Source organism: Mobula birostris, chromosome 2 (assembly GCF_030028105.1).
Source record: "Mobula birostris isolate sMobBir1 chromosome 2, sMobBir1.hap1, whole genome shotgun sequence".
In the NCBI taxonomy this organism is placed as follows: Eukaryota; Metazoa; Chordata; class Chondrichthyes; order Myliobatiformes; family Myliobatidae; genus Mobula; species Mobula birostris.
In genome coordinates, this window is record NC_092371.1 from 8,611,584 (window position 1) to 8,635,660 (window position 24,077).

Consider the following 24,077-nt stretch of genomic DNA (forward strand, 5'->3'; position numbering starts at 1 on the left):
GACTTCAGAGTCTCCCACATGCCGTCTGGCAAACTCTAGCTGAGATTTTATGTGAGTTTTTAACCAACAGTGGCGTTCTCTTTGCCACTCTCTCATAAAGCTGTGACTGGTGAAGCTCCTGGGCAACAGTTGTAGTACGCACAGTCTCTTCTATCTCAGCCACTGAAGCTTGTAACTCCTCCAGAGTTGTCACAGGTCTCTTGGTGGCCTCCCTCACTAGTCCCCTTCTTGCATGGTCACTCTATTTTTCAAGGCAGCCTCCTCTAGGCAGATTTTACAGCTGTGCCATATTCTTTCCATGTCTTGATGATTGACTTAACTGTACTCCAGGGGATAGTCAGTGACTTGGAAATTTCCTTGAATCTATCTCCTGACTTGTGCTTTTCAATAACCTTTTTGTGGAATTGCTTGGAGTGTCCTTTTGTCTTCATGGTGTAGTTTTTGTCAGGATACTGACTCACCAGCAGTTGGACCTCTCTCTCCGTCTTGTTTTACGGCGGTTGGCATCCAGCTTAATGGTGCATTACCGCCACCTTCTGCTCTGGAGTGTGCAATAGACGTGCATTCTAAATCCCTTCACCCAGTCACTCTCACACACACACACACACACACACACACACACACACCCTAACCCACACTTTACCCTCCCCTCTTTGGCCATCCGAGTACCCTATTCCTGTTTATCCATCATATCCTATAAAAAACCCCTGTACCCCTTAAGAAAGCTAAAAATATCCTGACCTGTGCTCTCTCACCCATGCCCAGCAACCCTTTTAATGTGAATTCCTGCACCCCCATCTCCCTTAGTTTAATTCTCATCATCTCTCTCTGTATCCCATACTTCCTGCAACTCAGAACTACATGTTCTGCTGACTCCTCGTCCTGACATTCCTCACACAATCCTGTCTGGTGTTTCCCGATCATTTTCAATGTTTTGTTTAATGCACAGTGCCCCAGCCTTAACCTAGTTCACAGTTTCCTCTCTTCTGTATCCACTACCTACCCTAGTATCTGCAACACTTTTTTGTATTTGATATAAATGCCTCTCTTTCCCCTCCCTGTCCCATCTTTCTTGCCACATTTGGTTGATTTTTTTCCCAGATTACACACATAACCTCTGCTTTACTGATACTGATGTGTATTTCTATATTTTCTTTCTTTAACGCCCTCTTTGCCAACTCATCCACCCTCTCATTCCCCTTCACCCCTACATGTGCTGGAACCCATAGAGATTTTACCTGACCTCCCTGATTTGCAATTCTTGCGACTAGCAGTTGGACCTTCCAGATACAGGTGTATTTTTACTATAATAGCTTTTATAAAAATGTAACCATGACTTCTTGTCTTTTCCTTTTGTTTGGTCTTTTTTTTAATAACACTCAAAATAAACACTCAAAAAGAATCTCAGGGTTGTATATGGTGGCATATACGCACTTTGATAATAAGTTACTTTGAACTTTGAATGGCTTCTTGTTTTTTTCTTGTCCTTTTTTTCATCTCTTTTCCTATAATACTCAATAAACCAGTTTTATTTCTCATTCTTGACTTCTGGAGACCCTCTGGATGAAAAGTCACCAGACCCAACATTGGTTAATGATCAGTACAGACTCAGTGGGCCGAAGGGCCTGTTTTCCTACTGTATAACGCAATGACTCTTCCCGTCCCTTCGCAGGGAATGGCGTTCCTCCACAACAGCGTCATCGGTTGCCACGGGAACCTCAAGTCCTCCAACTGCGTAGTGGACAGCAGATTTGTGCTGAAGATTGCAGACTACGGACTGGCCACCTTCCGGTGCACGCTCAGCTCTGAGGACCAGCACTTGCTCTATGCCAGTGCGTCGCCTGATGGCCGCTACCTTCCGCCTATCGGCTCGCGTTTTGTGGGTGGGCGAGGGGAGGGGGGGAGGGTGGCCGTTGAAAGTCACCCCCCCCAACACGCTGTTAACTCTCTGCTTGCCACCGTGGAATTCCACTTCCTGTCCCGGACTTGCTCCACTGGGGAAATCAGTGGGGAAAATGTCCAGGAGAGAAAGATGAATTTCGTGGAATGTTCATGGAAGCACAAGAGACTGCAGGTGCGGGAACAGGAAAACAAGAGGCTGGAGGAACTCAGCAGGTTAGGCAGCATCTGTGAGGGGGAAATGGGCTCCAGTGTTTCAGATCAAGAGCCTCCATCCAGACTGAGGGGAGATAGCAAGTATAACAGGGTAACGCAAGAGAGACTGCAGATGTTGGAAATGTGGAGTAACACACACAAACCCTCACACAGACAGTGTTGTGAGGTCGAGGCAGATACATAAGGGACATTTTAAAAAACTCTTGATAGGCATATGGGCGAAAGAAAAATGGAGAGCTATGTGGGAGGGAAGGGTTAGATTGATCTTAGAGTTGGTTAAAAGATTAGCACAACACCCTGGGCCAAACGGCCTGTTCTGTGCTGTGCTGTTCTAAGTTCTATGTTAACTGTGGGTGCGGATATGTGTGTATCTAAAGGAAAAATAACTTAGGGACATTTAAGAGACTTCTAGGTAGACACATGGATGAAAGTGAAATGGAGGCTATGTGAGAGGGATGGGTTAGATTAATCTAGGAGCAGGTTAAAGGGTTGGCATAACATTGTGGGCCGAAGGGCCTGTACTGCACTGTGTTCTATGAACTCAGCAGGTCAGGGGAATGGACAGTCAACATTTGGGTTAGAGCGAACAAACAATGGGTGGACCCCAGCGAGGAGAGGTGGAAGAGGGGAGAGTGGGGGTAGCGGCAGCAGTTGGGAGGTGGTGGGTGGGGGTCGACAGATAATAGAATCCAACAAAAAGCCGGAAGTACCCGGCAAAACAAGCAGCAGCTGTGGAGAGGGAAGCAAAAGTCTTGGCCTAAAACCGTGTCTGTCCACTTCCCTCCACAGATGCTGCCAGACCCGCTGAGTTCTTCCAGAGTGTGTGTGTGTGTGTGTGTGTGTGTGTGTGTGTGTGTGTCTCAGACATCCCACCCTGCAAAACTCATTTCAGGGAGGTAGCACCATCAATTTGCGGGAGACTTCCAGGAGAGGTGGGATGTCTGCAATAGAGTAGCTCCTTAGCAGCTAGCCAGCTAGTTTAAATAACGTTAGCTATGCTAATGAACGAATGACACCTGTTAAACTCACCTCAACACGTCTTTTACAGTGTTAACCCACCATAGGCAATAGAAAAGTCACTGTTGCAAACAGTGCAGCGAGCAACACTGTCATTATTTTTGACCCTTATTAGGCAGCCATACACTTTAGTGTAGTCTGGGGTGACATACATTTTATATTTTCTTTTTTTTTGGAACACTCTGCCACGGCGTGCTCTTGCTCTCTCTCTTACTCGCACTCTCTCTCTCTCGTCGTCGCTCGCAAGCTCTCTCACTCTCTCTCGTGGTCACTCTCATGCTCTCTCTTGCTTTCCCTCTCTCTCTCGGTCTCAAAAAAATTGATTTCCGTGATATTGTATATAACTTGCGGGCATCAGGGAGTCACTATTCATATGCGGGAGACTCCCAGAACTTCTGGGAGAGACGGGATGTCTTGTGTGTGTGTGTGTGTGTGTGTGTGTGTGTGTGTGTGTGTTGCTACCTAACCTGTTTGTTTCCAGGATTGTTGTAAAAATGTCGCAGGGTGGGAGATCTTCCCATTTAGAGGTGACCCTCGTGGCTACGTCGTCAGCTCTGACCTGCCTTCTGAAATAAGGAAATATCTACCAGGCCCATATCCCATTTTAAACAAAAAAGCAGAGCTGCAAATTTGTAATATTGTGAGCAATCTTGGGCCCTGTATCTAAGGAAAGATGTGCTGGCCCTGGAGGGGGTCCAGGAAAATGATCCCAGGAATGAAAAACTTGTTAGATGATTTGACGTCTCTGGGCCCATATTCAATGGAGTTCGGAAAGGTAAAGTGGGGAGAGGGAGGGGGGAAGGAAATCTATTGAATCCTACTGAATACTGGAAGCCACTAGCATGGATGTGGAGAGGACGTTTCTATCAGGAGGAGAGTCAAAGACTGAGGGAACAGCCTCAGAATAACAGAGCTGAGGAGGAATTTCTTCACCAGAGTGTGGTGAATCTGTGGAATTCATTGCCACAGGCAGCTGTGGAGGCCAAGTTATTGGGTATATTTAAGACAGAGATTGACAGATTTGTGATTGGTGACAGGGTTAAGAGTTACGGGGAGAAGGTGGGAGAGTGGGACTGAAAAATAGTTGACTGTGATTGAATGGGTGAGCAGATGGTGAGCTGAATGGCCTAATTCTTTTCTACCTCATGGGCTTCTGTCCAAATGCCTTGAGTGAATGTGGAGGGAGGCTTGTTACCTCACTGTCTTGAGTGAACTCGGAGGGAGGCTTGTTACCTGACTGTCTTGACCTTGTTTCCTGTGACAGAGAAGCTGTGGACCGCCCCGGAGATCCTGCGGATGGAGAGTCCCTCCACGGGAACACAGAAGGGAGACGTGTACAGCTTCGGCATCATCCTGCAGGAGGTCGGACTCCGGAAGGGGCCCTTCTACATCGAGAGCACGGAGCTGAGTCCCAAGGGTGAGCCCGCCGTCAACGCGGAGACTCCCACACCACAGACGGGGAGAGAACGGGGTTGTCCATTATGTGAAACGTTACACTGAACTGAAGAGCTGTTCTTGATGTCCTGGTGTCAGTGCTCACCCATAATAAGACCATAAGATAAGGGAACATAACTCAGATATTCAGCCCATCGAATCTGCTCCACCATTCCATCATGGCTAATCTATTATCCCTCTCAACCCCATTCTCCTGCCTTCTCCCTGTAACCTTTGACACCTTTACAAATCAGGAACCTACCAACTTCTGCTTTAAATATACCCAATGACTTAGCATCCACTGCTGTCTGTTACAATAAATTCCACAGATTCACCACTATAAAAATCCCTCTCATCTCTGTTCTAAAGGGAGGTCCTTCTATTCTGAGGGAGTATCCTCTGGTTCGAGACTCTCCCCCCCCCCCGCCCCCCACCGATGGGAAGCATCCTCTCAACGTCCACTCTATCTAGGCTTATCAATGTTTGATAGGTTTCAGTGAGATCCAAAGCCCCATTATTCTTCCAAACTCCGGTGACTATAGACCCTGAGCCACGAAACGCTCCTTGTACGTTAACCCTTTCGTTCCTGGGATAATTCTTAACTAAAATAGGAATTGATAGTTGTACTGGGAGGATTTGGTGCTGAGGTGACCCATCCTATCAGCAGTTTCACTGGAGGCAGCAAATGGGTCTCAGAACATTGGTTCAGTCTCGATAACTCAGAGGTGGTGAACCTGTGGCACACGTGCCCAAGACGGCACTTGCAAAGATTTTGTCAGCATGTGGTACCCCTTGATTCCTTAAACCCAACCCATAATAAAAACAAAAATAATGATTCTCTTTACAGCCAAATAAAGCAACAAATGATTTCTTTACAACCAGGGAGCAGTGAGATGTTTTTGCAGGAAACGTCTCATGCTGGATGGCTTTGAGAACACATGACATTTAATGACATTGAAATTCTCACAGACCTGGTGTACACATTTGATAGCAAATAGCTACAATAACAATACTATTCAGAACTGCTGCTATTGTAAATATTTTTGAAAGATTAATATACATAATTTTTCAGCAAGTTCTAAAATGCCTTGTTTATTTCAATCTGTCTTGGAACGGGTCTGACCTTCACTGCAAACAGGTGCCACACACTCTGATCCTCACCAGCAATGGGTCTGATACACACTCGCTATCACGGGAAGGGTTATATACACACACACACACACACACATACACACACACACACACACACACACACACACATATACACACACACACACACACACACACACACACACACACACACACACACACACACACACACACACACACACACACTGTCCCTCACTGGGAACGGGTCCCATACACACTCACTATCTCTCCCTCTCTCTTTCTCTCTCTCTCTCTTTCTCACACACACACACACACACACTGACCCTCACTGGGAACGGGTCCCACACACACTGATCCTCACTGGAATGGCTCCCACATACGCTGACCCTCACTGGGAACGGGTCCCACACACACTGACCCTCACTGGGACACACGCACACTGACCCTCACTGGGACACACACACACTGACCCTCACTGGGAACGGGTCCCACACTCACTGATCCTCACTCGGCGACAGGACCGATGGGAAGATTGGGAGTTCCTTCACACTTTCTCTCTGGATCCGTCCCTGACTGTGAGTGAGGAAAGCACTGCCTTCTGTCTTGACAATGAAACCATCTGTTCCTTTCTCCATCTCTCCCCCCACCCTCCCCAATACCCCTCTCTCTGCTTTGTGGTAACTGTTCCCTTATGTGGCAGAAATTATCGAGAAGGTGAAGGGTCACCAGCGGCCCCCCTTCCGCCCAAGCACAGACACGAGCATGGAGGAGATCAGTCTGTTGATGCAGCGCTGTTGGTCCGAGGATGTCCTGGAGAGGCCCGACTTCAACCAGATCAAAGACCTCCTGCGCAAACTCAACAGGTGTGTCTGCGTGTCCGTGGCCCAGAGATCAGAGATTGGCCGCCTTTCCCATCTCATTGGTCCCTTTGCTTCCTTGGTCCATGTCCAATGCTGGTCCTTAAGGACCATCCCGGATCCGGATTACTGCTGGGAAGATCCAGCTCTCTGTCTGGATGAGGTTGGGGTGGGAGCACTGCCAGGATTTCGACCCAGCAATAACATTCTACCTCCAGCTCAGGATGGCTTGGCAGTGAACTGGAGGGGCTGACGTCCCCCAGTCAGTATAAAACTACAGATCACACACTGCATACAATTATAAGGATGTATATTTGTGAACGTTAACTTAGCTAAAGAGTAAAGAAAAGAAAAAAAAACAAAAGGACCCATTATAATTAATAATCAGTCAATTGTGGACAGGTTGGTGCTCAAACCTTCCAAAACCCATAGTCACCGATCCTCGGCAGACCTCTGCCTCTCGGCTCCATCGAATTGTGTTTCCCCACCGGTTCGAATCCTACGACCGATTCTCTCCAGCATCTTCACTCTTCATCTCCCGCCAAACAAAGACAAAGACCCACCACCCATTCCATTCTCCTGATTGGATGGCCCACATTCCCAAGCATCCCCTATCTTCCATAGAAAGACCATTGCATGAAACGCCCTACAACGTTAGCAGTAAAAGCTTTACCAGGATGTTACACTTGTAAATACTACTTTATTATAAACAAGGTTTATTCTGGCTATAGGCAGATTATGCCTTCACACCCAACTGTAACCATAGAAGCGTTAGAGGGGGTAGCAGAGGAGATTTACCGGCTGGATTAGAGAGCATGATTTATGAGGATAGGTTAAGCCAGTTAGGGCTTTTCTCTTTGGAGCAAAGGAGAATGAGAGGTGACTTAATACAGATGTACAAGGTGATCTGAGGTATAGATAGAGTGGACAGTCAGAGACTTTTTCCCGGGGCGGAAATGGACTAATGTGGGAGGGCACAATTTAAGGTGATTGAAGCAAAATCTCGGGGGGGGGGGTGATGTCCGAGATAAATTCTTTACACAGAGAGTGGTGAGTGTGTGGAACGACTTGCCCGGGGGGTGCTGGTAGAGGCAGAAACCCTCAGATAGGCACACAGATGATAGGAAAATGGAGGGCTACGTAGGGGGGAAGGGTTAGATTGATCTTGGGGCAAGTTAAAAGGTTGGCACAGCATCGTGGATGGACGGGCATTACTGTGCTATAATGATCTATGTTCTACGTAACTGCAATATGCTTGGCAGACCCTTACCAGCCCCTAGAAACGGTCCTACCAACAATGGCACAGTAAGCAGGGGAGGGGGGCAATATGTGATGGTGAGCAGATGCCAGCACTGCCAGTTAGGTGCCCAGATCAAGTGAGGTGGTGAAAGTAAAATTGTCCTCATTAACGTCGGCACACTTAATCAAGGGCACGCCAGTGGTCATATTTCATGAGGAGATTTGGTACATCGTTCCGACTGGTTGCATCTCCACCTGGGACGGAGGGGCCACTGCACAGGATTGGAAAAGGCTGCAGACTCAACTAACTTCGTCGTGGCCATTAGTCGCCCCTCCCCTCCCACCCCAATTGAGGCGATGCCTCAAAAAGGTGACATCCATCATTTAGGACCCTCATCACCCACGTCATGCCCTCTTCTCGTTACTATCATGGGGGTCGTCCTTCCACACATCAGAGATATTTATCCAGAGTGTTGCCAATAATCCTTCTCACCTGTCCGACAATCTGTTTGACCCCCCCTCACCATCAGGCAGGAGGTACCGAAGCATTAGGACAGGGACTGTAGGATAGGAAACAGCGTCTTCCCCCCACCCAGGCCGTGAGACCGCCACCAAACAGGTCTCACCATGTATGAAATATCAGTGCATTATACTGTTCACTTTTTAAAACTTGTGTCGTAAATGCACCTTATTATTTGTTAATTTATTTGTGGTAATATCACTTTAGGTGTTGTTTGTGTGTGTGTTATATGTACTGTGTTGTGCACCGTGGTCCAGAGGAACGTTTTTCCGCTTGGTGATATACAGGTGTACAGTTGAATGACAATAAACTTGAATTTTAACTTGAGATCGCACTGAACACTGACATCCAACATTTTAGGAACAGCTTCTTCTCCTCTGCCATCCGATTTCTGAAGGCACCATAAACCCATGAACACTCCCTCACTATTTTTGCTTTTGTTTTGCATTATTTTTAAAAAAACATTTATCTACATATATTTCTTATTGTAATTTGTAGGTTTTTTTTTAATTTCTGCTGCCACAAAACAGGAAATTACACCACATATGCCAGTGATGATAAACCTGATAATGATTCAGAACTTCCCTCTGTCCGGTTGGATCCCACAGGGAGAACAGTTCCAACATCCTGAACAACCTGCTGTCGAGGATGGAGCAGTACGCCAACAACCTGGAGGAGTTGGTGGAGGACCGGACGCAGGCATACCTGGAGGAGAAGCGGAAGGCCGAGGCACTGCTCTACCAGATCCTGCCGCAGTACGTAACCTGCCCTCACCGACGCCCGAGGGCCCCGTGGCTCACGCCCATTACCTGTGACAGTCCGTGTGTCAATGGTGCCTTCGGGCATGAAATTTGAGGGACCTATTTCATTTTTTTTAAATTTAGAGGCCCTTATGCCCAGACCAGCCAATTAACCAGCACTGTCTGTGAGGAGTTTGTACGCTCTCCTTGTGATCGTGTGGGTTTCCTCGCACATTCCAACAACGTATGGATTAGAATATGTAGCACATTGAACAGTACAGTAGCCAAGTTGGGCTGAAGGGCCAGTAAGTGTGTTGGATTGCGCTTTGACTCTGTAACTCCACAGTGAATTGTGCAGAGAAGCCAGATTCAGATTTATTAATCACAGTACATTAAAACACACAGAAAATCCATCATGAACTGCGTCATTTGCTTTAACAACCAACACTCCTGAGGATTTTGCTGGCAGCAGCCCACAAGTGTCTCCACGCTTCCAGCACCAAGATAACACGTCCACAACTCACTACTCCTAATCCAGACACCTTTGGAGTGTGGGAGGAAACCAGGGCACCCAGAGGAAACTCACACAGTCAAAAGGAGAACATACCAACTCCTTACAGACTTACAGAATTGAACTCTGAACTCCGACATCCTGAGCTGTTACAGCGTCCGGTAACCGCTATGCTACCGTAGCAACCTTTGCTTAACAACCAACACACCTGAGGGTGTGTTGGGGCAGCACAAAACTGTCAACATACATACCAGAGCCAACGTAGCGTGCTCACAATGTTCAACAGAATAATACAAACAACAGCTAAATGAACATTCCTTTTACCAATCACCTGTCTAGCTCTTGGCTCCATCCCTCCCCCTCCTGTCTTCTCCTATCATTTAGGATCTCCCCCTCCCCCTCTCAAATGTCTTACTAGCTCTTCTTTCAGTTAGTCCTAACGAAGGGTCTCGGCCCGAAACGTCAACTGCACCTCTTCCTAGAGATGCTGCCTGGCCTGCTGCGTTCACCAGCAATTTGTGTGTGTTGCTTGAATTTCCAGCATCTGCAGATTTCCTCGTGTTTGCACTTCTCACCCACCCATCCACCCAGACACCCACACAACCACCCACCCACTCTCTCACTCACTCACAAACCCACCCACTTACCCGCACACCCACTCTCTCACCCACCCATCCACCCACTCACACCCCCACCCACCCACCCATCCACTCACCCAATCACACACCCACCCACTCTCTCACTCACCCACCCAACCACCTACTCACCAACCCACCTACCTAACCAATCTCTCACCCACACACTCACCCATTCATCCACCCACCTATCAACACACCCAGTCACCCATCCACACACACACACACACACACACACACACACCCATCAACTCATCCATCCACCCATTCACTCACCCAACCACACTCTAACCCACACACCCACACACCCACCCATTCACCCACTCATCTACCCACTCATTCACCCACCCATTCAGCCACCCATTCACCCACTCATTCAGCCACCCATTCACCTACTCATGCACCCAGTCACCCATCCATCCACACACCCACTCAACCACACACCCACTCAACCACACACCCACACACTGACTCACTCACCCACTCATTGACACACTCACCCAATCACCTACCCATTCCCCCGTGCATTCAGCCACCCACCCACTCTCCCACCCACTCACACACTCACTCACCCACCCACCAATCAACTCACCCAGTCACCAACTCCCCACCCTCTTTCTCACCCACTCATACACCCACACACCCATACACTCACCCAGTCACCCATCTACCCACCCACTCACCCATACACCCATCCACAAACTCACCCACCCACCCACTCATCCACCCAGTCACTCACTTACCCATTCACTCACACACTCACTCACTCTCACTCTCACAAGCACACTCACACACACACTCACATGCTCTCACACAATCACTCTCTCTCACACACAATCTTTCTTGCACTCTCTCTCAGACACACTCTCACTCTCACACACACACACACACACTCTCACGCTCTCACACAATCACTCTTTCTCATACACGCTCTCTCACTCTCTCTCACAGACCTACTCACACACACTCGCTCTCTCTCACACAGACATACAATCTCTCTTTCACATATACACACACTCAGACATGCTCACACACACTCACTTTCTCACACACACTGTCACTGTCTCTCACACACTGTCACTCTCTCTCACACACATAGTCTCTCTCTCTCCCACACACACACCCTCTTTCTCATACACCCACGCTCTCCAACACACACTCTCACTCTCTCTCATAGACACACTCAAACAAACTCTCTCTCACACGCAAACACACACACTCACCCTCTCACACACACTCACACACTTACACTCACACTCTCACCCTCACTCTCACCCTCTCCCCTCTCTCTCTCACACACACACACTCTCTCTCCCTCTCTCACACACACTCACACACTTACACACACACACTCTCTCTCTCTCTCACACACTCTCTCACTTTCTCTCTCTCGCACACACTCACACACACTGTCACTCTCTCTCACACTCACACACAGACACACACACTAACGCACACTCACCAACACACTCTTTCAGTCTCTCTCTCACAGACACACTCACATACACACTCTCACTCTCTCGTACACACACTCTTACACGCTCTCACAACATCACTCTCTCACACACACATTCACACTCTCACAGAAACACCAACACACACTCTCTAACTCTCTCACACAGACACACTCACACACACTCGCAGAGACAGGGAGTAGTGTAGGTCTGAAGGTGGACACTGAGATGGGCGGGGGGGGGGGTGTAGGGGCCAAAGGTGGACACTGAGACAGGGAGGGGTGTTGGGGCCAATGAGGGCTACAGGTCAGGGAAGAGTGTAGGGCCGGAGGGGAGTTATAGGGATGGTGTGAGATGTGGGGCTAGAGGGGGATTACAGCAATGGGGGAGGAGTGTAGGGGCTTAGAGGGGTTTACAGAGACAGGCAGGGGTGTTAAGCTAGAGAGGGGTGTAGGATTCCCACTTTGAGCTGTCCCAGTTGAGATCACTAAGCACTGTGACGAAAAGTGACTGTGTGAGATATCTTCAGACCCAGTGGAAGGTGGGAGGATGAAGGAAACATGACATGGAAGGACCCAACAACACGGGGACGCAGGAGATGTGTAGTGCAACCAAGGTAGAGACTCAGTGAAGTCATGGATGGAGGGCCCACTACTCCACTGCAACCGCCAGGAGCCCTGAGGGCCCTTTGGGTTTCAGGGAGGATTTTCAGTGCATAGCTTACTAACGGCTTAACCCATTTCCCCCTTCCCATTCCCAGCTCGGTGGCCGAGCAGTTGAAGAGGGGCGAGACGGTCCAAGCAGAGGCATTCGACAGTGTCACCATCTACTTCAGCGACATCGTGGGGTTCACAGCCATGTCTGCCGAGAGCACTCCCATGCAGGTAAGACTGAAACACACAGTGACTGGGAAGGTCTGGGCATATCAGACTTCCTTCCCTGAGGACAGCCGGCCAAGGACGTGCTTTAACATGGGAGCAGCTGATGCCAAACACCAGCATGGGCCGAAAGGTTCCAGCCTCCAGTCTGAACCCAGGAAGGAGCAGCTCAGGTCACTCAAACCATCAAACGGTGTTTCTTTACCAAGAATATTTCTGTCCATTGGTTAAAAAATATTTGAGGTGGAGAATCAGCCAATCAAGTAATTGAGAGAGATCGGTTGTTCCTGATTGGCTGTGGGCAGCTGGGACTCTGTGACAATAGACACAGTGGCAGGACATGGTGGGGACAGAAAGTAATGGTGAGGCACCATGTCAATGGGCAACCAGTGATGAGACACTGTGGGGAAGGTGCTGAGCCGTTGTTGGCGTGCTGCACCAAAGAAGGGGTTCTCCGTTGCCTAAAGAATTAGTGCCCAGTATCCCTCCTCAGTGCAGAGTACAAGATCTTTGCCCGGGCAATGGCCAATCGTCTGGGCTCCGTGCTCGGTCAAGTGGACCACGCAGGTCAGTCCTACAAGGTCCCAGGGCGGTCCATTCAGGACAATATCCACCCCATCTGGGATCTGATTTACCCGTGCTGAGAAGCTGGTCTGTCAGTTGCCTTTCTCTCCCTTGATCAGGAGAAGGCGTTTGACAGCGTAGACCACAAGTACCTTTTTTTGGACTCTGCAAGCATTCATGCTCGGGCCACATTTTGTTAATTTTGTTAACCTCACTAAAGTTAATGGGTCTGTGACCGTGCCCCTGTGCTTTGGGATGGGTTTGCTTCGGGGTGCCCCATGTCTGGGCAGTTGTACTCTGTTTGTGTGGAGTCATTCCTGTGCCTTCTCCTTAAGACATTGACGGGTTCGGTTCTGTGCGACCCAGACATGGAGGTCATCCTTTTGGCTCATGCTGATGATGCCCTCCTCATGGTCACTGACCCTGTTGACTTGCAGAAGATGCAAGACGGCCAGCAGATCTTCTCGGCCACGTCCACTGCAAGGGTCAACTGGGAAAAGTGTGTGGACCTCTTGGTGGGTCAGTGGCAGGTGGATTCCCTGCTGGAGGGGTTGAGACCTTTGCGTGGAGCACCACACACCACCGCTACTTGGGGGTCTGCCTGAGCTCATCGGAGGAGGCCTGGGCAGCGAACTGGCAGGATTTGGAGACAGAGATCTCTGCCCAGCTATGACGCAGGTCAGCTCTCCTTTATCCAATCTCATACCAGGGTAGGGCATTGGTAATAAATCAGCTGGGCGCCTCCATGGGCAGGGGGAGATCAGCTTTTGTCTCCAGGACCCAGAAGAGGCTGGTGGACTTCTTCTAAGGCAACAGCAGGCATTGGGTCTGTGCTGCGGTCCTGAGTTTTCTGATTTCAGAGGGCGGTCAGTCCTTGATGTGCGTGCGTGCCCAGCTGGCGGCTGTTTGGCCGACCAGGCGCTGGTGCATCCAGAACTGCTTCACTACCCAAGCCCCCTCGACACCCACCGTGATAGGATGGGGACCAGTCCCACTCACAGCCAGAGCAGCGTCCCCCACCGGCACAGGGGCATCCTGTCTGGAGGAGATCAAACTCAACAGCTCTCGGTGAAACCGAGGCAATTCCTTCAAAGCGGCGTGGTTGATGCTTGCTGCTGGAAGCTGCGTGCCCCCCTGCAGCTAGTGTCACCGGCGGAGAGGGTACGTCAGTCCTTGATGTGCGTGCACACCCAGCTGGGGCACGAGGCTTCCAGCAGCAAGCATCAGCCACGCTGTTTTATACACAGAAAAACCATAGTTTAGTTTGAATTTATTCACTGCCTTATAAATACGTAATGTTTGTACCTTGTGTATTTTTTGTGTAAATAAACTTTTGTAGTTTTGTTAAAAAAAAGGTAACAAATAGCGAGAATTCATGGTCATGGGCAACCAATGGTGCAACACAATGTTGATGGGCAACCAATGATGGGACACCATGTGGGCAGGTGGGACACCATGTGGGCAGGTGGGACAACATGGTGACAGACGACCAATGGTGAGACACCATGGAAAAAGGCAGCCAGTGGTGGGATACCATGGCAAAGGCAGCCAATGGTGGGACACCATGTCAAAGGGCAACCAATGGTGGGACACCATGTTGAAGGGCAGCCAATGGTGGGACACCATGTCAAAGGACAAACAATGATTGGACACCATGAAGAAGGACAACCAATTGTAGGACATCATGTTTAAGAGTAACCAACTGTGGGGACCTTTGACGATGGGCAATCTTTGAATGAGGCACCATGATGACAGTCAACCAGTGGCAAACTCATGCCAGACAAATGTCATGTGTTGAAATCTCAAATAATGTGTCAATTTGCCAATGGATGACCTGAGTCAGGCCTTGTTTCCTGTCCCGTTGATGGCTGCTGGGACCCAGACTCACCCACCGCCCCCCCCACACACACACACACCTTCTTCTAGGTCTCGGACACACCACCGTAACCTTGTTGAATCTCTAATGGTTTTATCTGTGGTCCTGTTCGCTCCTGGTGGGCGTCTTAGTTTTCAGCTGAATGCCGGCATGAAAGTTCCTCCACGTCTAACCCGTGTGATTCCAATTGGCTGCAGGTGGTGACGTTACTCAATGATCTCTACACCTGCTTTGATGCTATTATCGACAACTTTGATGTTTACAAGGTAAGTACACCGCTCTACTTACATCTCCTTCTGTCATAAGACCCTCTGCCTCCCCTACTTCACCTTGAATCTCCTCTCTCTCCTTGCCTTTCACCCTCTTTCTCCTCTCTCCCCCTGTCTATCTCAAAAGAACATTACATAAAAACATAAGAACTAGGAGCAGGAGTCAGCCACCTGGCCCGTCGAGCCTACTCTGCCATTCAATAAGATCATGGGTATTCTGGCCATGGACTCATCTCCACCTACCTGCCTTTCCCCCATAACCCTCAATTCCCCTACTACGCAAAAATCTATCCAACCTTGTCTTAAATATATTTCCTGAGGTAGCCTTCATTAGGCAGAGAATTCCACAGATTCACCACTCTCTGGGAAAAGCAGTTCCTCCTCAACTCTGTCCTAAATCTACTAAATCCCCTAGTTCTAGTCTCACCTACCAGTGGAAATAACTTTCCTTCCTCTATCTTATTTATCCCCTTCATAATTTTATATGTTTCTATAAGATCTCCTCTCATCCTTCTGAATTCCAGCGAGTACAGACCCAGGCGACTCAATCTCTCCTCATAGTCTAACCCCCTCATCTCTGGAATCAACCTGGTGAACCTCCTCTGCACCATCTCCAAAGCCAGTATATTCTTCCTCAAGAAAGGAAACCAGAACTGCATGCAGTACTCCAGGTGCGGCCTCACCAGTACCCTGTACAGTTGCAGCATAACCTCCCTGCTCTTAAATTCAATTCCTCTAGCAATGAAGGACAACATTCCATTTGCCTTCTTGATAGCCTGCTGCTCCTGCAAACAGCCTTTGTGATTCATACACAAGCACTCTCACGTCCCTCTGCACAGCAGCATGCTGCAATCTTTTAACCATTTAAATAATAATCTGCTCTTTCATTTTCCCTTCCAAAGTGGATGACCTCGCATTTACCAACATTGAACTCCATCTGCCAGACCCTTGCCCACTCACTTAACCTACATATATCTCTCTGCAGACTCTCCGTAACTTCTGCACGATTTGCTTTTCCACTCAATTTAGTATCATCAGCAAACTTAGATACACTACACTTGGTCCCCTGTTCCAGATCGTTAACCTATATCGTGAACAGTTTTAGAACCAGCACCAACCCTTGCAGCACACCGCTCACCACGGATTGCCAACCAGAGAAACACCCATGTATCCAAACTCTCTGCTTTCTATTGGTTAACCAATCCTCTATCCATGCTAATACATCACTCCAACTCTATGCATTGTTATCTTATGGAAAAGTCTTTTATGTGGCACCTTATCGAACGCTTTTTGGAAATCCAAATAAATAACATCCATCTGTTCCCCTCTATCCACTGCACTTGTTATATCATCAAAGAACTCCAGTAAGTTTATCAAACAGGACCTGCCTTTGCTGAATCCATGCTAATCTGCCTGATGGATCCATTTCTTTCCAGATGCCTTGCAATTTCTTCTTTAATGATAGCTTCAAGCACTTTCCCAACTACAGATGCTAAACTAACTGACCTATAGTTACCTGCCTTTTGCCTACATCCCCTTTTGAACAGTGGTGTGACATTTGCCTTCATCCAATCTGTTGGGACCTGCCCAAAGTCTAGAGAATTTTGGCAAATTATCATCAAAGCCTCAACTATAACCTCTGCCATTTCTTTCACTACTCTGGGATGGATTCCCAGAACCAGGGGACTTGTCTGTCTTTAGGCCTACAGGTTTGCTCAGCACTGCCTCTTTAGTGTATCAAGGTCCTCACCTCCCTTCGCATCCATATCATCTCTCCTCGGCATTTAGATGTTTCCTCCACCATGAAAACCGACACAAAATAATCATTCAAAGCCTCGGCCATTTCCTCATTACCCAATATTAATTCCCCCTTCTTGTCTTCCAAGGGACCTATGTTCACTTTGGCCACATTTTTCTGCTTTTTGTAATTATAAAAACTTTTATTGTCTGTTTTTGTATTTTGTGCTATTTTATTTTCATTTTCTATCTTCCCTTATTTATTACTCACTTAGTGGTTCTTTGCTGCTTTTTAACATTTTCCCAATCTTCCAGTTTCCCACTGATCTTGGCAACTTGGTATGCACGAGCTTTTAGTTTGATGCCTTCCTTTATTTCCTTAGTTATCTGTGGCTGGCTCTCACCATCGTTACTGTCCTTGCTTTTCACTGGAATATACTTCTGTTGAGCGCCGTGAAAAACCTCTTTGAACGTCTTCCACTGTTCCTCGACTGTCCCACCACATAGCCTGTGTTCCCAGTCTGCACTAGCCAAATCCTCCCTCATCCCATTGTAGTCTCCATTGTTTAGGCATAATACACTGGTTTTAGATCAAACAATTGCACCCTCCATTTACATGAGAAACTCAATCATACTGTGATCACTCTTTCCAAGAGAATCCCTAACTACAAGATTGCTAATTTTACCTGTCTCATTGCACAGGACCAGATCTAAGATGGCATGTTCCCTCATAGGTTCGGTAACATGCTGTTCAAGAAAGCCTTCACGGATGCATTCTATGAAGTCGTCCTCAAGAATGTCTTGACCAACTTGAATCACCCAATCTATGTGCAAAGTCCCCACAATAACTGCTGTTCCATTCTTACATGCCTCACATATTTCTTTGTTTACTGCCTCTGCCACTGTAATGTTATTATTTGGTGGCCGATAGACAACTCCCACCAGTGATTTTTTTCCCTTTACTATTCCTAATCTCTATCCAGGTGGATTCAACATTCTGCTCCTTAGATCTTATATTATCTCTCATGGTCGCCCTGATCTCATCCTTAATTAAGAGCGCTATCCCATGTCCCTTACCTTCCTGCCTGTCCTTCCGTATTACCTGATATCCTCGGATATTTAATTCACAATCCTCTCCACTCTGCAACCACTTCTCTGTAAAGGCCTCTAAATCATACCCCTTTATACTGATTTGTGCCACAAATCACTGACCTTGTTTTAAATACTATGGGCATTCAAATAAAGTGCCCTTACACTCATTGTGCTTTTAAAATCTTGGAGTCTTTCTCTTTTGCATTTGACTGTTTTCTACTCCACTCTTACTTTTCTCTTCTTTTATCTTTTACTTTTTCTTTATCTTTATCCACACTTTTCTCTTTTACTTTATCCATACCTCTCAATCTATTGAAACCATCCCCCTACTACACAGCCCTAGTTATGTGATTCACTAAGATCTGGGTCCCATCACGGTTCAGGTGGAGCCCATCCCATTGGTACAGCCCCCTCCTTCCCCAATACTGGTGCCAATTTCCCATTTCACACCCACTTCTCCCACGCCAATCCTTGAGCAACACATTTAACTCTCTAATCTTCTTGACCCTGTGCCAAGTTGCACGTGGTTTAGGTAGTAATCCAGAGATTACCACCTTTTTGGTCCTGCTTTTTAATTTAGTCCCTAGCTGCTCAAATTCCGTCAGCAGGACCTCTTTCCTCGTTTTACCCATGTCGTTGGTACCCACATGAACCACGACAACCGGATCTTTCCCTTCCCACTGCAAATTCCTCTGCAGTTCAGATAAGATGTCCCGAACCCGGGCACCAGGCAGGCAACACAGCCTTTGGGATGCTCTATCCTTGCGAGAGAGAACTCTGTCTATTCACCTGACTGTACTATCCCCAATTACCACTACATTTCTCTTCCCTTCCCCCTCTTGAATGGCTCCCTGAACGATGGTGCTACAGTTAGGCTGCTCATCCTTCCTACAGCCCCCACTCTCATCCACACAGGGAGCAAGAATCTCAGACCTGTTGGACAAGCTCAAGGGCTGAGGCTCCTACAGCACTGTCTCTTGGATCCCACAACCCGCCTCGCTCATAGTCACACCCTTTTGTCCCTGACCACAGACCGAATTTGAGGCAGCTAATCTAATGGGTGTGCCTAGCTCCTGAAACAGAGAATCCAGGTAACCCTCCCCCTCCCTGATGTGCCGCAGTATTTGAAGCTCAGATTCCAAGTCATCAACTTTGAGCCTGAGTTCCTCGAGCAGCCAACACTTGCTGCAGATGTGGTCACCAGGGACCACAATGAGGTCCACCAGCTCCCACATGATGCTGCGTCATCCCTTTATTTAGTTAGCTGTAATTCAGTGACTTGTTATTCAACCACTACAAAAGCCTTACCTGCTACTCACCTGTGCCACCTCGCCGAAGCCTCTTGAGTCAAAGCCTCAAGTTCCCACTCCTACACTGGTCCGCTCACACAGTGGCCGCTCCGCTTTGACCCTGCTTTACTTTTATTTGCTCCTGCTGATGAATCGCGAATTGATCGGTCTGCTGCTAATGCGCCAAGCCCCGCGAAACATTCCTTCTTAGAACTCTTCTCCTCAACCTGTGCAAAGCTCTCTCTCTCTGCAAATCAACTGGTCTGCCACTAATGCGCTGAGCCCTGCAAAATGCTCCTTTTTAAAACTCTTCTCCCTGATCTGTGCAAAGTTCTCTCTCTCTCTCTCTGCGATTCGATTGGTCTGTCATCTCCTGCCTTGTTGCCTTCCATCCCTGTTCCTTATGCCTTGCTCTCTTTCTCCCCATCCCCTCTCCCTTTCTTCCTGCTCTCCCCATTTTCTCCTGAGTTTTAGACAATAGACAATAGGTGCAGGAGTAGGCCATTTGGCCCTTCGAGCCAGCACCGCCATTCACTGTGATCATGGCTGATCATCCACAATCTGTACCCTGTTCCTGCCTTCTCCCCATATCCCTTGACTCCGCTATCATTAAGAGCTCTATTTAACTCTTTCTTGAAAGCATCCAGAGAATTGGCCTCCACTGCCTTCTGAGGCAGAGCATTGCACAGATCCACAACTCTCTGGGTGAAAAAGCTTTTCCTCAACTCCGTTCTAAATGGCCTACCCCTTATTCTCAAATTGTGGCCTCTGGTTCTGGACTCACCCAACATCGGGAACATGTTTCCTGCCTCTAGCGTGTCCAATCCCTTAATAATCTTATATGTTTCAATCAGATCCCCTCTCATCCTTCTAAATTCCAGTGTATACAAGCCCAGTCGCTCCAATCTTTCAACATATAACAGTCCTGCCATCCCGTGAATTAACCTCGTGAACCTCCGCTGCACGCCCTCAATAGCTAGAATGTCCTTCCTCAAATTTGGAGACCAAAACTGTACATAATACTGCAGGTATAGTCTCACCAGGGCCCTGTACAACTGCAGAAGGACCTCTTTGCTCCTATACTCAACTCCCCTTGTTATGAAGGCCAACATACCATTAGGTTTCTTCACTGCCTGCTGTACCTGCATGCTTACTTTCAGTGACTGATGAACAAGGACACCTAGATCTCGTTGTACTTCCCCTTTTCCTAACTTGGCACCATTCAAATAGTAATCTGCCTTCCTGTTCTTGCCACCAAAGTGGATAACCTCACATTTATCCACATTAAATTGTATCTGCCATGCATCTGCCCACTCACCCCAACCTGTCCAAGTCATCCTGCATTATCTCAACATCCTCCGCACATTTCACACTGCCACCCAGCTTTGTGTCATCTGCAAATTTGATAATGTTACTTTTAATCCCTTTATCTAAATCATTAATGTATATTGTAAATAGCTGCGGTCCCAGCACCGAGCCTTGTGGTACCCCACTAGTCATCACCTGCCATTCTGAAAGGGACCCGTTGATCCCTACTCTTTGTTTCCTGTCTGCTAACCAATTTACGATCCATGTCAGTACCCTACCCCCAATACCATGTGCCCTAATTTTGCCCTCTAATCTCCTATGTGGGACCTTATCAAAGGCTTTCTGAAAGTCCAGGTACACTACTTCCACTGGCTCTCCCTTGCCCATTTTCATAGTTACATCCTCAAAAAATTCCAGAAGATTAGTCAAGCATGATTTCCCCTTCGTAAATCCATGCTGACTCAGACCTATCCTGTTACTGCTATCCAAATGTGCTGCTATTTCATCTTTTATAATTGACTCCAGCATCTTCCCCACCACTGATGTCAGGCTAACTGGTCTATAATCCCTGTTTTCTCTCTCCCTCCTTTCTTAAAAAGTGGGATAACATTAGCTACCCTCCAGTCCTCAGGAACTGATCCTGAATCTGTAGAACATTGGAAAATAATTACCAATGTGTCCACAATTTCTAGAGCCACCTCCTTAAGTACCCTGGGGTGTAGACCATCAGACCCTGGGGATTTATCAGCCTTCAGACCCAACAGTCTATCCAACACCATTTCCTGCCTAATATAAATTTCCTTCAATTCATCCATTACCCTAGGTCCTTTGGCCACTATTACATCTGGGAGATTGTTTGTGTCTTCCCTAGTGAAGACAGATCCAAAGTACCTGTTCAACTCGTCTGCCATTTCCTTGTTCCCCACAATAAATTCACCTGTTTCTGTCTTCAAGGGCCCAACTTTGGTCTTAACTAATTTTTTCCTTTTCACATACCTAAAGAAGCTTTTACTATCCTCCTTTATATTCTTGGCTAGTTTACCTTCGTATCTCATCTTTTCTCACCGTATTGCCTTTTTAGTTATCCTCTGTTGCTCTTTAAAAGTTTCCCAATCCTCTGGCTTCCTGCTCATCTTTGCTATGTTATACTTCCTGTCTTTTATTTTTATACTATCCTTGACTTTCCTTGTCAGCCATGGTCGCCCCTTACTCCCCTTATAATCTTTCTTCCTCTTTGGAATGAACTGATCCTGCAACTTCTGTATTATTCACAGAAATACCTGCCATTGTTGTTCAACTGTCATCCCTGCTAGGGTATCTTTCCAGTCAACTTTGGCCAGCTCCTCCCTCATGTGTCCATAGTCCCTTTTGTTCAACTGTAATACTGACACTTCCGATTTTCCCTTCTCTCTCTCAAATTGTAGATTAAAACTTATCATATTATGGTCACTACCTCCTAATGGCTCCTTTACCTCGAGTTCCCTTATCAAATCCAGTTCTTTACACAACACTAAATCCAGAATTGCCTTCTCCCTGGTAGGCTCTAATACAAGCTGCTCTAAGAATCCATCTCTGAGGCATTCCACAAACTCCCTTTCTTGGGGTCCAGTACCAACCTGATTTTCCCAGTCTACCTACATGTTGAAATCCCCCATAACAACTGTAGCATTACCTTTGCAACATGCCAATTTTAACTCTTGATTCAACTTGCACCCTATATCCAGGCTACTGTTTGGGGGCCTGTAGATAACTCCCATCAGGGTCTTTTTGCCCTTACAATTTCTCAGTTCTATCCATACTGACTCTACATCTCCTGATTCTATGTCCCCCCCCCCTTGCAAGGGACTGAATTTCATTCCTCACCAACAGAGCCACCCCATCCCCTCTGCCAACCTGTCTGTCCTTTTCCCTTCCCAGCAGATAGTCCAGCTCTCTCCCTCCTCTCCCCATTCTCTCCAGAAATTTTCCATTCTCCCATCAACCGGAAGTGACGGTTTCAACCCCTCTTCCCTCTTATCTCTCTCACCTCCCCTCTCTTTGCTGCCCTCTCTCCCCTGCTCTCCTTTCCCTTCCCACTAGAGCTTCCCCTTTATTTTATCCCCTCCTTCTCCTTTCTCCTTCTCTTCCTGTTCTCTCATCCTCCCCATTTTCACCCACTGAAAATAATGTTCTTTCTCTCTCTTTCCCTCTCTCTCTTTCTCTCTGTCTCTCTCTCTATCTCTTTATCTATCTCTATATCTCTTTATCTTTCTCTCTCTCTATCTCTTTATCTTTCTCTATCTCTCTATCTCTATCTCTGTATATCTCTTTATTTTTTTCTCTCTCTATCTCTCTATCTCTATCTCTCTCTATCTCTTTATCTTTATATCTCTTTATCTATCTCTATATCTCTTTATCTTTCTCTCTCTCTATCTCTCTCTCTCTATCTATCTACCTATCTATCTCCTCCTCTGTGGGATGCCCAGGTGGAGACGATTGGAGATGCCTACATGGTGGTGTCTGGCCTGCCAGAGCGGAATGGGAAGCTCCATGCCCGGGAAGTGGCCCGGATGTCCCTCGCTCTGCTGGAGGCTGTCAAAACGTTCAAGACTCGCCATCGGCCAGACCAGCAGCTGAGGCTCAGGATTGGAATCCATACAGGTAAGGAGCACAGGCCATGATAGCATCAGACTGGGACAGACCAGGGAAATGGGAACACAGCAACAGGGAAGGCTGAGTAAGTTGGCTAATTATTGTCACCTGTACTGAAGTACAGTGAAAAACTTTGTCATCCATACAAATCATTTTATCACACTGTACCGTGAGACCGTGCACGGTAGAGTAACGGTTGGCACGGCGCTTTACAGTCCCAGCGACCTAGGTTCAATTCCCACTGCTGCATGTAAGGAGTTTGTACACTCTCCCCATGAACGTGTGGGTATCCTGCTGGTGCTCTGGTTTGGGAATGGGACTACTAGTTTAAATAGTTTGCCACAACTTCATGGACGTATTGGGCATCTTCCCATGTTGTTCTATGTTCTAGATGAGGGCCAGAGAGTGTGCTGGTAGTGTCAGTAACAGTAATCAAGGACCAACTTCATTTGCCACGTCTATTTACATATATTAGTAACTTGCTATTTGTTTATTTCATTTCCTCACCCCATGTGCCCCTCCTCCTCCCTTTCTCCCATGATCCACTCTCCTCTCCTATCAGATTCCTTCTTCTCCAGCCCCTTTAACTTCTTGGCCTATCACCTCCCAGCGTCTACCTTCATCCCCCCTCCCCAACCCACCTGGCTTCACCTGCCACCGTCTGGAGGGTACTCCTTCCCTCTGCCCACTTCCCGTTCTGGCATCCTCTCCCCGCCCTCCCTCCTTTCCAGTCCTGATGAAGGGTCTCAGCCCGAAACGTTGACCGCTTATTCATCACTGCAGGTGCCGCCTGACCTGCTG

At 47.6% G+C, this 24,077-nt stretch overlaps 1 protein-coding gene across 2 annotated transcripts in view; it reads left to right on the top strand.

The window, feature by feature from the left end:
- Nucleotides 1–24,077, top strand: part of LOC140211963 (atrial natriuretic peptide receptor 1-like) — a 117,612-nt gene that overhangs the window by 71,401 nt on the left and 22,134 nt on the right. For both annotated transcript variants that reach the window (XM_072282258.1, XM_072282248.1), the window contains 7 exons: nucleotides 1,673–1,832; nucleotides 4,397–4,549; nucleotides 6,377–6,539; nucleotides 8,901–9,047; nucleotides 12,393–12,516; nucleotides 15,148–15,216; nucleotides 23,111–23,285. In XM_072282258.1, coding sequence (XP_072138359.1) covers nucleotides 1,673–1,832; nucleotides 4,397–4,549; nucleotides 6,377–6,539; nucleotides 8,901–9,047; nucleotides 12,393–12,516; nucleotides 15,148–15,216; nucleotides 23,111–23,285 — 991 coding nt within the window. The remainder of the gene's footprint in view (nucleotides 1–1,672; nucleotides 1,833–4,396; nucleotides 4,550–6,376; nucleotides 6,540–8,900; nucleotides 9,048–12,392; nucleotides 12,517–15,147; nucleotides 15,217–23,110; nucleotides 23,286–24,077) is intronic.